The 13858-nt window shown below is 63.6% G+C and overlaps 1 protein-coding gene across 5 annotated transcripts; it reads left to right on the top strand.

The window, feature by feature from the left end:
• Positions 1-2310: 2310 nt before the first annotated feature.
• On the top strand, positions 2311-13374 carry TNNT2 (troponin T2, cardiac type). 5 transcript variants are annotated; one of them, XM_072948822.1, is made up of 14 exons: positions 2311-2363; positions 3069-3079; positions 6883-6939; positions 7313-7348; positions 8125-8158; positions 9254-9314; positions 9470-9586; positions 10206-10283; positions 10697-10807; positions 11569-11574; positions 11890-11999; positions 12412-12502; positions 12860-12900; positions 13131-13374. In XM_072948822.1, exons 1-14 carry the CDS (start codon positions 2326-2328, stop codon positions 13174-13176), a joined length of 837 nt encoding a protein of 278 aa, XP_072804923.1. In that variant the 5' UTR covers positions 2311-2325; the 3' UTR covers positions 13177-13374. The 5 variants fall into 5 exon arrangements, with proteins under 5 accessions (XP_072804923.1, XP_072804921.1, XP_072804920.1 ...); XM_072948823.1 differs by lacking the exons at positions 2311-2363; positions 3069-3079 and having other exon boundaries at positions 6159-6939; positions 7316-7348; XM_072948821.1 differs by lacking the exons at positions 2311-2363; positions 3069-3079; positions 11569-11574 and having other exon boundaries at positions 6163-6939.
• Positions 13375-13858: the final 484 nt, after the last annotated feature.

Raw genomic sequence — 13858 nt, 5'->3', positions numbered from 1 at the left:
ACTAGGGTCTAAACCCAGATCTGTTGACCGCAGGGCCAGTGTTCTTTTTGCCTTCTATTGTTTTTGCTTTGCTCCCCAAGAAAGGGGACCCGACCTCTCAGATGTGAGGGGGACTGGCTAGGAAGCAGTCTGTGGGGCAGGAGGCGGCTCCGGTGCGGGCATTCTCATTCCTTGCCTGCCAGGTTCTCCACTGTCTCCTCGCTGGAGCCCCAGCCCCAGCCCATCGTCTCCCCCACCCTCTGTCCCCTTGGACAATTGTCTTGCTGTGTCCTCTTTGCTGAATGCCCGCCCCCACCCAGCCTTGTGGTGGCAGGCTATTTTTAGGGGCTGGACAGTGCTCCCAGGAGCAGGGGGAGGTCTCCAGGGCCACGCCCAGGGGTGAGGGTGGGCTGGAAAGAAGAGAGGGCTAGACCCCAAGCCCCAGGCTGGCCACACACAGTCCCCGGGGAATCTCCCCCCTCCCTGAGATGACACATTCCTCCTGGGGTTCAGGAGCGGCTGCCCAATTCTCAGGCTGCTGGTTCTGGCTATGCCCCTGGGGCTCCAGGCAGTGCTTATCCACCTGGGCTGGGGGCGGCCCTCCTGCGCTCTCCCCCGAAGCCCTACTTGGAGACGCTTTGGGGTGTGAGTCTCTCTCCTTACCTGTCTGATGTCTCTTCTCTCCCACCCCTACCTGGGGGAGCCAAAAGGTGGTACAGCTTTTGTCCAAAGCTCCTTGTAACCAGCCCCACCCTCCGTGCCCCACCCGACTCCAGATTCCAGACTCCAGCGAGGGGGCTGGGGAGGGGCCTGCCTTGCTGTAGCCGCACTGTCCTGACCCAGCAGAACTGGACCAACTAGAGCAGGCTGGGGACAGGGGCTCCTTCAGAACCTCAAAGGGGCTGCCTTGTGGCAGAAATCACGCCGCGTACTGAAGCTGTGGCTCACTGGATGTCAGATGGCTGCTTAGGGCCAGCCTCAGCTGCTACGGCGGGTCATATGGGGACAGGTGGCCAGGGCAGTGGGCATCACTATCTGTGCCACTGTCACTCACAGCGCTGGACATCAGTGGGACAAAGGCAGGGGAGGCCTCAGGTCACCCCGTCCCTTGTCTCCCAGGAGAGGAGGGAACTGAGGTGTAGGGAGGCCAATGACCTTTCCAAGGTCACATGCAAGTCCGTGATGGAGCCAGTAAAGCCAGATTAGTCTCACAGCCCAGTCCTGTGTGTGGCTTCCTCCACCCTTCCCTTGGCTTCTCCTGTCGGCACGCAGAAGTTACAGTAAAACACCTTCCTCCTTGTCAGCCCTGCCCTCAGAGACCCCAGGGCAGGGCAGCCAGGGCGCGGGCATCTGTCTCCATGGCACAGAGGAACAGCTGATGTCAGAGGCCTTGGGAAGACTTGTCCAAACCTGAGTCTCCACTGCCTGTTCCTAGTGTGGGGGTGTGTGTGTCTCGAAATGAACGTTTCCTTAGGGAAACTCCAGTTAATTGGATGGTGGTAGATAATGTGCCGTTGTGAGAAGGTACAGGCCCCCGTTCACTTTGCTCAGATCCCTGCCCCTCGCCAGCGGAAACATCTGCACAATCAGCTACAGATCACAGCCGGGACCTGGAATTGGCCCCGATCCACCATCTTCCTCCGATTCCCGGGTGCCGCTTGGACTGTGTGTGCGCGCGGGTGCGCGCGCGCGCGTCTGTGTGCGTGTGAGAGTGTGCGCGAGTGTGTGAGTCTATTCCCTTTTAACCGCTGTGGCTCAGTGGATCCACCACCACAGTGAAGACGCTGAGCAGCTCTGGAGCCGCGGGGCCCCTCAGGTGCCTCATCACCACGCCCACCTGCCCCCAGCCTCCCCACCACCCCTGAAACCAGTCTGCTCTCCATCTCTGCCGCTTTGCCACTTCAAGAGCGTGACACAAATGTAACCGTATGAATTGGCTTTTCCTGCCATCAGTGAGAGTCCCCCCCGGCAGACTCAGCCAGGCAGGGGTGCGCCCCGGTTTGTTCCTTTTATTGCCAAGTTGAGTCCGTAGCCAGGCCAGGGCTGTGCGGCTCTCCCGGGGCGGCTGTGTGGCTGGAGCTGGGGGCAGGGTTCTCCCCTGAGCACTGGGCAGGGCTGTGGCCTGAAAATGCATTTAGAGCCATTGTTCAGAAAGGCACGATGTTTGAGGCCGCTGCCCCTCTGGGGCGCTGGTGTCATCGTCGCCGACACAGGAGAGCGTGGGCAGACGCCGCGTCACGGGCTGCAAGGGGCGGGTGGACAGCAGGGCTCAGGTCTTCTCGCAGAGCTGAGGGCCGGCCCTCCGCCCACCCTGACTGCTTCTCTCCCCAGAGGGAAGTGGACACCATGTCGGACGTGGAGGAGGCTGGAGAGGAGTACGAGGAGTGAGTACCGGGCGCCCTGTCGGTCCCCTCTGCACGCCTGGCCAGGGCTGCGGCATCCTGGGCCCCGAGGCCACCATCAGGCAAGGGGATCAGCAGTGAGCCCCCAGAGAGTTTCCCTAATGACTCCGAGGCCACAGAGTATCTAGCCCCAGAAACCCACTTCAGAGCCTTGTCACCGCTGCCTGGGAAGTTGCTGTCCCTGCACTTCCCTGTGCCCCACACTGCTCTGAGGGCCAGCTGTCCTAAGGGGGACACGCTGGAGGCCAGCCAGCCATCTCCTGGAGGGGCGGGTGCCCAGGGAGGAACCTGTGCAGGCACATCTGGGCGCGGAGGGTGGAGGGCTTGGGGGCTGCGTGTGGGTGGAGATGGGGGAGGAAGAGGGCTCTCGGGGTACAAGGGGAGCTGGGAGGTACGTGAGGGAAGAGGCTGGCAGAACGCAGGGGAGGTCAGCGGCTGACCTGATTTCCTGGGGACAGTGGGAGGCAACGTGGAGGGAGGCTGGGCTGGGCTGGGCTGGGCTTTGTGGCCAGGTGGGCTGGGCTTTGTGGCCAGGTGGGCTAAGCGGGGGACTCCAGGACCCAGTGAGGGGGCTAGGAACGGGCCATCTTCAGGAGAAGGCCTGTGTGTGGTGTGTGTGAGTGTGTGGTGTGAAGATGTGTGTGCAGCATGTGCTGTGTCCTGAAGGCATCTTTCCTCGCTCCACAGGGAGCAGGAAGGTAAGCGCGCACCTGTCACTCCCTGGGTGGAAGGACAGCCTGGTTTGAAACCGACCTGACCCATCTCTTCTCTCCTCTCTTGCGGCCGCGGCCTCTTTCCTGGAGCAGAAGGAGATGTGGAAGGTATGAAGCTCAGGTGGACGGAGGTGGAAGGGGGGAGGCCAGAAGGAGGGCCTGGGGTGGGGGGCACCATGTCCATTCCCACCCCTTGCTCTCTGCTGAGCAAAGAGCCTCCCCCCTCAACCAACCGCGGCCCCGAACTGGGATCAGCCCGAGCCCTGGGAGCTCAGATCTCAGGACAAAAGCTTTAAACCTGTCTCTGCTGCCCACTGGCTTGTTCACACAGAATCGCCACTTTTCCCAGTGAATTATCTCTGCTTTCCCTCTAATTTCTTTTTTACCTTGTGAGGTTTTAAATGCTTGTAAAAGTAGCAAAAACAGAAGAATGCAGCCCCCCCCCATGCACCCGTCACCCAGCTCAGCGCCCACCAGCCCCGGCCAGTCTTCTTTCGCCTGCGCCTGCCTCCGCCCAGGACTGAGGGCAGACATCAGAATCAGCCCAGACATCACAGCATCTCCCGCTTACGTAGTTCAGCAATTTCTCTAAAAGATGAGCACTACTTGAATAGCGTAACCATAACAGCATGATCGCGCCTAAAACTTTCAGTTGAATACTTTTTCAAATGAGATCGTGGAAGTGTGCAGGTAGCTGAGACATCTCATGCAGGTATGAAGACACTGTTACCTGGAGCAGGTCCACTGTGACCCCCAGATCTTTGCCCTTCCTTCTCTGTGATCATTACTGCAGCCTGGTGCCCCTTCTCCCTGAAAGCACCTAACCTTCTCTTCTTCCCGGGTGTTTGACCCACGGAGGTGGTCAGGAGAGCTCGCTCTGTCCTCAGCCTGCCCCCAAACAGCTTCTGCACCCCGAGCAGAGTGGACCTTGCCCCTGAGAGGCTCAGCAGATCCTCAGAAATGTCATTCTAGCACATGGTGTGTGGATGTTAGGAGTTGGAAGTTCCGAGGACAGAGTCGGGGCTTGGGAGACATAGGGGCCGTTTCCGTGTCTTCTGGGGAAAATGGGGGCCGCCTGCACATGTGAGGCTGTTCTAGGGGTGCCTGTCAAAGAGGAGACACAGAGACGCTCCCAGGAGAACCTGGGAGGGGTGTTGGGAGCCAGCTCTCAAGGAACAGCAAGCACTTCAGAGGCCATTTGGATAGTTTTGGAACCCAAATGTAGCTGGCTCCCCTCGAGGCTGTGTTCCCTGCCCAGCCCCTCCATACAGTGGGTTTCCTTGGCTTTGGGGAAGGAAGTTCGAGCCATAGACCCTGGATTTGGGACCCATCTGCGTGCTCTGCACAGTAGGACTTGATGGTAAATTAACAAAATAGCTCTCCACTGTGATGGCGGTCTGAGTCCCGTAGCATCTGCCTTGCTTGCAATGAATGGACCACAGCTGCGAGTAGCTACGCCCCTGCTGCCGGTGACCAGGAAAATGAGGTCTGGACAGACGTCACCAAGCTGCTAGGATGGCCAGCCCCAGGTCTCCGCTTCCTCCAGGAGACAGCAGTTCTATGCACATTGTTCCCTAGAGGCGGAACGCTGGGCGTTCCTCAGATGGGCAGCTTCCTTCCAAATCTGCCCCGAGCCCGGCTCTCCTGGAAAGGGGCGGTGTTCTGTGGGTACCCGAGAGGCTCCTTCGGGGTGGGAACGGGGAAGTGTTTGCTGGGAGTGAACTGACCCTGCTCTGCTCTCTGGAGCCTCTGCCCCAGCAGAGGGAGGCCAAGGCCCAGCCATGCAGAGGCAGGAGGTGGCCGGTTACCCCTCAGTCAGTGCTCCCCCGGCCAGGCACACCCGTACATCCCTGAGAAGTAAGTCCACCCTGGTGTCTGCATCCTGCTGACGAGGCACTGAGGCTCCAGGCAGTTACTGGAGCGGGGCGCCCAGGTTGCTAGGAGGTGGTGGGGCAGGACCTGGGCCCCGCCGCCCACTCTCACCCTTCCACATGCTCCCGCCCCGTCCTCCTGCCCCAGACTAACCTGTCTGGCTTCTCCCCTTCACGGCTGCTGCTCCCTGACCCCAGAAGGGGACAGAGATGGCAGTGCAGCTTTGCCTGTCCCGTGACCCACCCCTGTCCCTGGGGCCGCCTGCCAGTCGGGCCTGTTGGGGGGGCAGGTGTGGGGGACCAAGGCCGCCGCTCCTGTTCCCGCTTCCTCAGCTCTCCCCTGGGCTGGGGGGAGGGGTGACCCAGCCTGGCCAGGCCCCCAGCCTGCTCCAAGTCCAGGTCTGGGGGGACTGACGTCTGCCTTCCTCTAGCGCCCCCACCATCCTGCTCCCGACCCTCCCTCTGGTGGACAGCACCCAGGCAGGGCAGCCAGGGGGTGAGGGGCCTGGGGACAGAGTCATTGGGGACTCCAGCTGGGGGACTGGAAATAGCTGGGGCAGGGGGGCATGATGTCAGCCCACAAGTGTGTGCTGCTGTGGGCAGGGCAAGACCAGGACAAGGGGGCAGACCGGGGCTTAAGTTTAGAAAGAGCTTTCTGACAGTGACATCTGAGGGTGTCGTGGGCAGCTGGGTGCCCATCTAGTGGGTGCTGTGTGGCCACTGGGTGAGGGTGAGGATTGAAACATCAGAGTGGGAGAGGTGTTAACGAGATGGCTGGAAGGTGGCCCCCACACCTGGCCCCGTCCTTGCTGGCCAGCCCTCCACTGTCACCCCCTGCTGGAAGGATCCTCTTTGAGGTAAGCATCCTGCAGGGGTCAAAGAAGAGGCATCTCCAGGCCTCAGAGAGGACTCAGACCTAGGAAAAGAAAGGAGGCCGGGGCAGGGGAGGCCGGGGCGGTGGAGACTGGGGTGGACGTTTCTCGTGCTGGCCCCGCCCCGTCGGGCTTTCCCACCCCCTCTGCTCAGAGGCCGCCACCCAAGGCCCTCAGCCCAGGAGCATCGCAGGCACCTCTTACAGGCCGAGCTGTGTGCCTGGCATCACGCTGTCTAACGTGTCTGTCTGCTCTGAGCATCTGACTGAGGTGGGGGCCACCTCCTGCCGAGCGAGTGGATGAAACAGGAGGATCCCCGGCTCTCTGGGTGGCGCACATGCCCACGTGGCGGGCAGCTCGTTCACTCACGTGCAGGCCAGCTCCTGGTTTCTCTCTGATGCAGATGAAGGGTTTCTAGGGTCTAAGTCCCCGATAGGGGCTTCCCTGACCCCTGTGGTGCCACATCCCTGGGTGCAAAGTCGGGGAGTGGGGCGGGGAGTGAGGCGGGGAATGGGCGCCGAGTCAGACAGAAAGCCCACAGGCAGAGCCCCCGTCCAGCGGGGCCTCGAGGCCACCCCGCTCTGGGGCTGCCCCCGCCGCCTGCCCCCCGTGCTCCTGCCCTCCCCGTGGTCTGCGGGTCCAGAGCAGGTGTCCAGAGACCCCGGGAGGCGAGGCTCAAACAGAAGGACCTGCACAGCCACGCCTTTCCGCTGTGTTCCCCGGCGGCCAGCGGACGTCCCGCGAGGAGCGGCGTTTCAGGCTTTGCGGTGCACAGTCCCTGCGGCAGCGGGCCAGTTCTGCTGCAGCCTGAGGCAGCCGGGCCAAGTACCGGCAGAACTTTATTTACGGAAGCAGTCTGGGGGCCAGGTTGGGCCCTGGGGTTTGCCAAATTCTGGTTTAAACCAAGAACAGAGCCGCCCCGGCCAGTCACACCAGTCACCCCCACATTCATCCTGCCCCTGGATGCCGCTGCGCCCCCCAGCCCCCCGTTCTCCTGCCGGCACATGCGGGGCCTGGGTTCACTGTGTCTGGGTCACTTCTCCAGAGCAGGAGGCAGCGGGAGAAGAGGCTGGAGGCGAGGCTGAGGAGCCCAATGTTGAAGGTGAGGCTCTGCTCGGAGCAGGGCGGGAGTCTGAGGGTCCGAGGGGCTTTGTCCTGGCACCCAGGTGACAAGCGCCCTGGAGCCATTCCCACGGCAGCAAGAAATCTGCCTGGAACATGCTTTGCAGCCCGGACAGCAGTGCGTCCTGCCTGGGCTGGGGCTCAGCCCTCGGCTGTCTGCTCAATAGACGCTGACCACATGCTCCTCTTGTGCCAGGTTGTCTTGGGCGTGGGGGTGGGTGTGTGGACAGAGAGCTCCCGGACCCCAGGCCCCCGCAGGGCACGCTTAGCCAAGGACCTATGTGGGGAGGCTCTTGGCGGGGGGGCCTGAGCTCAGAACCAGGACCTTTACTGATTTCTCATGTTCTGTTTAGAAGATGGACAAGAAGAGGATGCTAAGGAGGTGGAAGGTGAGGACGCTGGACATCGGGATGAGAACGGGGGGGCCAGGGAGCAGGGCAGCTCTGGGGGAGGGGATGGGGCTCGAGGATGAGAGGACAAGGCTCGGTGACCATGTGGGTTTTGGAGAGAAGCTGCCTTGGTGGTGCCCAGAGGGAGAGGGCCGGGTGTCCAGTCTAGGTGTCCAGTCTAGGCTGGGCAGTGGCCACAAGTCACATGTGCACACGAGTCTCCTGGAGCTTGGGTGACTCTCTCAAGAGTGCAGCATCTGCAGGATGAGATCCCACACACAGATGGTCCATGGGGCGGGTCACTGCTGTGGTCGCTGTCGGGCTTCAGCCTTCTCCAGCCGCCCAGGTGGCCCCAGTCATGCCTCCGGGGACAGTGCAGCCAGTGGGGCTGGGAATCATGCCCCTCAGCTTCCTGGTCCTGGGCCACCAGGAGATCTGGGGGCAACTGAGGAGGCAGAGACCGGGAGGGGACTCTGGGGCTAGGACCCCCAGGGACTGTGCCTCTGGCCGTCCTCCCTGCAGGCCAGTGCTGCTGATGAGAGGGCTGTGTGTGTCCCCGAGACACCCCCAGGGATGCTGTGAGACACAGTGTGGGGTTTGCCACCCTGATGCTTAGTTCTTTGGATTCTCCTGCAACCAGGGGTCCCCAAGGCTGGGAGGGCTGTCCCCAGGGCGGATGGGGAAGCAGAGGCCCACGGGTACCTAGTTCATCAGGGCAGAGTGAGACCAGACCCAGGACCTCCTGACCCCTGGCTGTGTGCTTCCCTCCTCTCCAGACGGCCCAGTGGAGGGGTCCAAACCCAAGCCCAGGTGAGTGGGGCGCACCTGTCTGCACTGAAGCCCTGGGGGCAGGGGCCCGTCAGAGGGCACAGCCGCGACCAGGCCGCAGTGCCCTGTGGCACAGGGGGCATGGGCTGGGGGGTGTACAGGTCGTGTGCTGCACAAGAGTCTCACTGGGGTTTGCGTGTCGGGGGGGACTTGGGGGCCGAAATCCACCCACAGTCCATCACCAGTTCTGTGCCCCCCACGGTCAGCACTGCCTTCATCTAGAGGAAAAGACGGTCCTGACCCTGGGCGGACACCCCATCCTGTCCCACAGGAGAGCTAGAACACCCTCCTCAGTGGCTGCAGTGGGACCTGGGGAAAGAGGGAAGAACACTGCGGGGAAGCCAAGCAGTGAAGCCGTGTCAGCCTAGGCCTGTGGCTTCAGAGAGTCCCAAAGGGCCCCACGGGGCAAATTGGTGCCACATACGTGACATCGCCTGGGCGCTGGGTGTGGGGTGGGGTGGGGGCCCATGAGGTTTTCCTTTCGGGAGGGCCAATCCCACCAGCAGAAGGTGCCTCAGCACACGTGCAGGGGTCTTCCAGCTTCAGCGGGCGGGTCTGAAATGGCCTGACACCAGCCCGGCCCCACAAGTCCAGCTCCCCTCCCGTTCCTGCGCTGGTACGAACACAGGAGGGTCTCGTTTCAGCCCCACACAGACGAGGGCAGACGGGGAAACCAAGGCCCAGAGCCCACGGGCCCCATGTCACACAGCTAGGGTGTGGTGGGGTGGGGACCAGGCTCCTGGGGAGATGCCAGGACGTGGCCAAATGCATCACCTGTCAGCCTCTCTTCCTCCTGGCTGTGTGGCTTTGAGCAAATCACTACGTCTCTGAGCCTCGGTTTTCTTAACTGAGATCAGTGGTTCCTGCTCCGTGTCTGATGAAGGGACACGTGTGAGAGCTGTGGGACCCCCACGTGGGTGCTGAGTGAGCGTGAGGACCCCATGTGGACACTGGCGCTGGTATCACCGGGCAGTGGGCCGCCACGCTTCCACAGGGAGGAGGGGCTCCTGTCCACCGGGCACCGCAGCCCCTCAGGTCCAGGGAGGGGTGGCGCTCACGCCTCCTTCTGTCCGCCAGGCTGTTCATGCCCAACCTGGTGCCGCCCAAGATACCTGACGGAGAGAGAGTGGACTTCGACGTGAGTGCCGGCTTTGGGGAGGGCCGGCTCCATGGGAGAGACCTCATGGCCTTGTGGCTGCGGAAGGTCGCGGCAGGAGGGCATCCAGCGCTGGCCGCTGTCCTGGGTTCAGGCCCCAGCTGCCCCTCTGAGCCCAAGGCCCCCTATCCCCGCAGGACATCCACCGCAAGCGCATGGAGAAGGACCTGAACGAGCTGCAGGCGCTGATCGAGGCGCACTTTGAGAACAGGAAGAAGGAGGAGGAGGAGCTGGTCTCGCTCAAGGATCGGATCGTGGGTGTCTGCCCCCTCTACCCCGCCCCAGCCCTGGGGGGCCTGCCCTGGGGACCCTGGCCCTGCTGGGAGTGAGGTCCAGCAGGGGCCCCCTTCCCACCCCAGAGGGCTGGAGCTGACCCATCCTCTCTGACCACCCCTACCCCCTCCCTCCCAGCGGGCAGAAGCCCCCCCACAATGGAGGGAAGATGCAGGTGGCCTCTGGAATCCCAGCTATCCCACTGGCGGGGGAGGTTACTTGGATTCCTTGTTCTCTCTCCACGGCCCATGTTGCTAGGTTGGCTGAGGACTTGGCCTCTATCTCCTGGCAGAGGGCCATTGTCAGGGTTGGGGGGGCACTGAGGGACACGGAGAAGCTGCCTGACATTTTTCAGAAGCTGAGGTCAGTCCCACGAGTACGGCTCGACGCGGGCCACCCATCCATCTTGGCCAGGGCGTTCCTGTGTCTGTTGTCCAAGGGACCGGCTGTGAGCAAAGGCCCTCGCAGGGAGACGCCGCTGCCCTGAGACTCTGAGGGGACAGCCCCTGGGGCTGCCTTGCCTCCTCTTTCCCGGGGGTCCTGTGTTCCCGATGACCCCTCCGCACGCACACGCTGGGCAGGCTGTGTTTCCCTGCATAGGAGAAAAGGCGGGCGGAGCGGGCAGAGCAGCAGCGCATCCGGACTGAGCGGGAGAGGGAGCGTCAGACCCGCCTGGCTGTGAGTGACCCGCCCAGGCCCCTCGCTATCCATAGGCCAGCACTCAGTCCTGAGCGCTGGGCATTGTTTGGGCTCCAGTGATTCCCAGCGAACAGGACAAAATGCACTTAACGTCCTCATCCCTCCCCAGTGCAGGCCCCTGGGAGTTGAGGCACCGTGGCCCCCTTCCTGCGCTGCTGCCCAGGACCTTCCACAACCACGGGGCCCCCCAGAGTCCCCGGCCTGAGGGGTGGTGGGGCCTCACACTTGGGAATCAGGACCCCGTTCGTCACCGCTCAGCAACCTCCAGCCCCAGGCCCTGTGCCAGAGACGCCCTAGAGACACCCCACTCAGCCACGAAGACCCCAGCGCCAGCCCAGGGTTGGGGTTTCGGCCCCTGCCCCTAATCTGCTCTCTGCTCCGCTGGGACCCAGGAGGAGAGGGCCCGCCGGGAGGAGGAGGAGAGCAGGAGGAGGGCTGAGGACGAGGCCCGGAAGAAGAAGGCTCTGTCCAACATGATGCACTTCGGAGGCTACATCCAGAAGGTGGGGGGCTCTCTGGGGCTGCGGTGTTGTGAGGGGCGGTGTCCCCTGCAGCAGACGGAGGGCAGGCGGGACCCTGGGAGAAACTCCCAGTGCTGCTGGGAGGCTGAGTGCTCATGCCCAGGCCCTGAGCTTCTCTCCACCCAGCTGGCTTTCCCTGGGAGGCACCTGTGGGGTGGGGGCTGCCCCTCCCACCCCTGGCCCCACGGTGGCCGGATGCAGCTGGCAGGCCCTGTGCTCATCAGACCCACCACAGACAGCCCTGTGTGGTCTGGGACCCTGGAGCTCACTTTCCTTATCTATAAAATGGGATTAATACTGCTGGCCCTTCCTGCTACCCTGGAGAGCCTCTGAGCCCTGTAGACGTGGGCTGGTTTACCCCTGGGAGCTCACTCCCAGGTCCTAGTGTGGGTGCCCCGCACCCAAGATCCTCCATCCTCAGGGGGAGGGGAAACGGGAAATCGATTTCTTCAATGCAGTGGACTCATCAGAACGTTTTCCTAGACTTCTAAGCCCCTGGTCAGGACCGGGCCAGCCCCCTGGCTTTTGCACTCAGGTGACCATACCAGCAGGACGCTGCAGTCAGAATAGCCCCCACCCTAACCCTAACCCAGACGCCTGTCCAGTAATGGGGTTGCCACATCACGTGTCTGAACCACCCTCTCCCTCCCGTGTCTGCCTCTGTCCCCGCGCCCTGCCCCCTTTCTCTGTCGCGGTTCCGTCTTTCTCTCTGGTCTTCCTCTCGTGGTGTCCTGGTTCTGCAGGCTGAGGTGGGTACCAATCCTTGCACCATCCTCCACCTTGCAGTTTGGGGAGCGCTGGAAGGGGAAGGCACTGAGCTGGAGGGGGATGTGGGGGAGTGGGACGCAGGGAGCGGGGACTGTAGGGAGCCTCCCGCCAACCCCCCTCCGCGCTGCCTGGGCATCCAGGCCGTTGATGGCGTGGGTGTTGCAGGAGGAAGAGGACGGAAGCTGGCCCCATGCAGGCCGTGCCCCTCTCCCACACTGGGCCTGGGGGGTGAGGGGTTAGGAAGCGGCGTCCTCCAGCCCCCTCCAGCCCGTTTCCCTGCTTGTCACCCCCTCCAGACGGAGCGTAAAAGTGGGAAGAGGCAGACAGAGCGGGAAAAGAAGAAGAAGATTCTGGCCGAGAGGAGGAAGGTGCTGGCCATCGACCACCTGAACGAGGACCAGCTGAGGTGGGACCGCGGGGCTAGGGCCACACCTGGCGGGAGGGGCGGGGCCAGAGGAGGGCGCTGTCTCGCGCGCGCCACCAGGGGGCGCTACCGCCCCACGTATTCCCAGGCGGCGCGGCGGGACCAGGCGGGGCTCTGGTCCGGGAGGGCTGCTCATTCCCCACCTGCCCCCGGGGGCGGGGAGGGGATCGACGTGGAGGCTCCGCAGCGCCAGGGGCGTCCCCGCTTCCTCCGCGTTCCCTGTCGTGGCCGCGCTGGTCTCCCATCCTCAGTGCTGGGCGCTGAGCCAGGGTGCGGGGCCTCGGCAGGCCTAGGGGCGGAAGGAGGGCCGGGCCGGGGTCGGGGGATCGGGAGGAAGGCAGTGGGGGCCCTTCCTGACTGCCCCTGCCCCTGCCCCCCGCCCTGGCCTGTGCAGGGAGAAGGCCCGGGAGCTGTGGGAGAGCATCTACAGCCTGGAGGCAGAGAAGTTCGACCTGCAGGAGAAGTTCAAGCAGCAGAAATACGAGGTGAGCCGGCCCGCCGCCCACTGCCCACCGCCCTGCTTTGGCGGACCGGGTCCGCACCTGTGCGCTCCGCAGGCCCCTTCCCGTCCAGCCCACCTGCCCCGGCGCCCCTTCTGATGGGCACAGTGCCCACCACTGGGCTGACGCTTCAGGAATCACAGGGTGCGCCGCGGCTGAGCAGACATCTTCCTGGGGTTCCAGCCCCAGGAGCCCCCTCCCTTCTGGCCGGCGTGTCCCTGCAGTCCTCAAGGCAGCCGCTCAGCCCCATGGGAGGACAGGGACGCACAGGCCAGGTCTCCCAGGGGGAGGGGGCCTCACCAGAGTGGCAGCCACTTCCCTTCTCCCCTCCTCTTCCTACAGATCAACGTTCTCCGGAACAGGATCAATGATAATCAGAAAGTGTGAGTACCCCCGCCCCCGCCACTGCCCGCCCCGCCCCGCCTCTTGTCTCCCAGCCACCCCTCCTTCTCCTTCCCTCAGCGCCGGGGAGTGAGGAGGGGACAGAGAGCTCTCGCCCCGGCCCCCCAGGCTGCTGCCCCTCTCAGCCCTCCGCATCCCGCCCCCCCCCCCGACCCCGTGGAGAGCCGCTGCCCTGCCGTGCTCTGCCTCACAGGGCCTGCTTCTCTTGCAGCTCCAAGACCCGCGGGAAGGCCAAGGTCACCGGGCGCTGGAAGTAGAGGCCCGGCCTCCTTCCCCCAGGCCCTCCTCCCTGGCCATGTCCCTGCCCTGCACGCCCCCTGCTCCTGGGGGCCCCCGAGCACCCCCCCGGGCCAACTGCCCCCTGCAGCCCAGGAGCTGCCCAGCTGGACGCCGCACTCACGCTGACCCCCACACGCCCACCCCAGCCCGGAATAAAGGCCCCCCCACACACTGAAGTCACCTCTGTCTCTTGTCTTCTGAGGGAGACTCAGGGTTGAGTCTCCAAGGGGCTTTGGCCCGCTCTGAGTTGGGAGGGGCCTGGCCAGGGGATGCCTGCGCTCTCTCCAGCCTGGGCCTCAGAGCCGAGGCTGTGATGGGAGCCCCTGCTGGGCACCTCACAGCACCCAGGCCATGTGAGTCACCCCGGGAACAATGAGGCCTCTGTGGACGACCTGCTTTCTTCCTCCAGGCTGGGTGCAAAGAGCAGGTGTCTGAGGGCCAGGGAGCCTCGAGGGAGGATGGAAGGATGGTTTCATCAGCGCCAGAGTCGTGGGCTCCTCTGGGTGCCTCAGTTCCCTCCCCTCACCCTCCCCTGGTCCTCTTGGGCTTGAGCCACAAACCAGGGCCTCAGGGTCCTGGAGCTGCAGAGAAGGCCTTGGGGCACGGGTCCCGGCTGGCAGAAGATGAGGCGGCCCTGGGCTGGAGGGCATCTGTTCTCTG

Source organism: Vicugna pacos, chromosome 23 (assembly GCF_048564905.1).
Source record: "Vicugna pacos chromosome 23, VicPac4, whole genome shotgun sequence".
NCBI lineage: Eukaryota > Metazoa > Chordata > Mammalia > Artiodactyla > Camelidae > Vicugna > Vicugna pacos.
Note: the sequence above shows the minus strand (reverse complement) of the source record. Positions and strands in the feature narration are given on the sequence as shown.

Coding starts and splice junctions, on each gene's coding strand:
- TNNT2 (XM_072948819.1), top strand. CDS start 6,348: ATGGGCGCCGAGTCAGACAGAAAGCCCACAGGCAGAGCCCCCGTCCAG. Junction 8,159..9,253: donor GGGTCCAAACCCAAGCCCAG/GTGAGTGGGGCG, acceptor TCTGTCCGCCAG/GCTGTTCATGCCCAACCTGG. Junction 9,315..9,469: donor GAGAGAGAGTGGACTTCGAC/GTGAGTGCCGGC, acceptor CTATCCCCGCAG/GACATCCACCGCAAGCGCAT.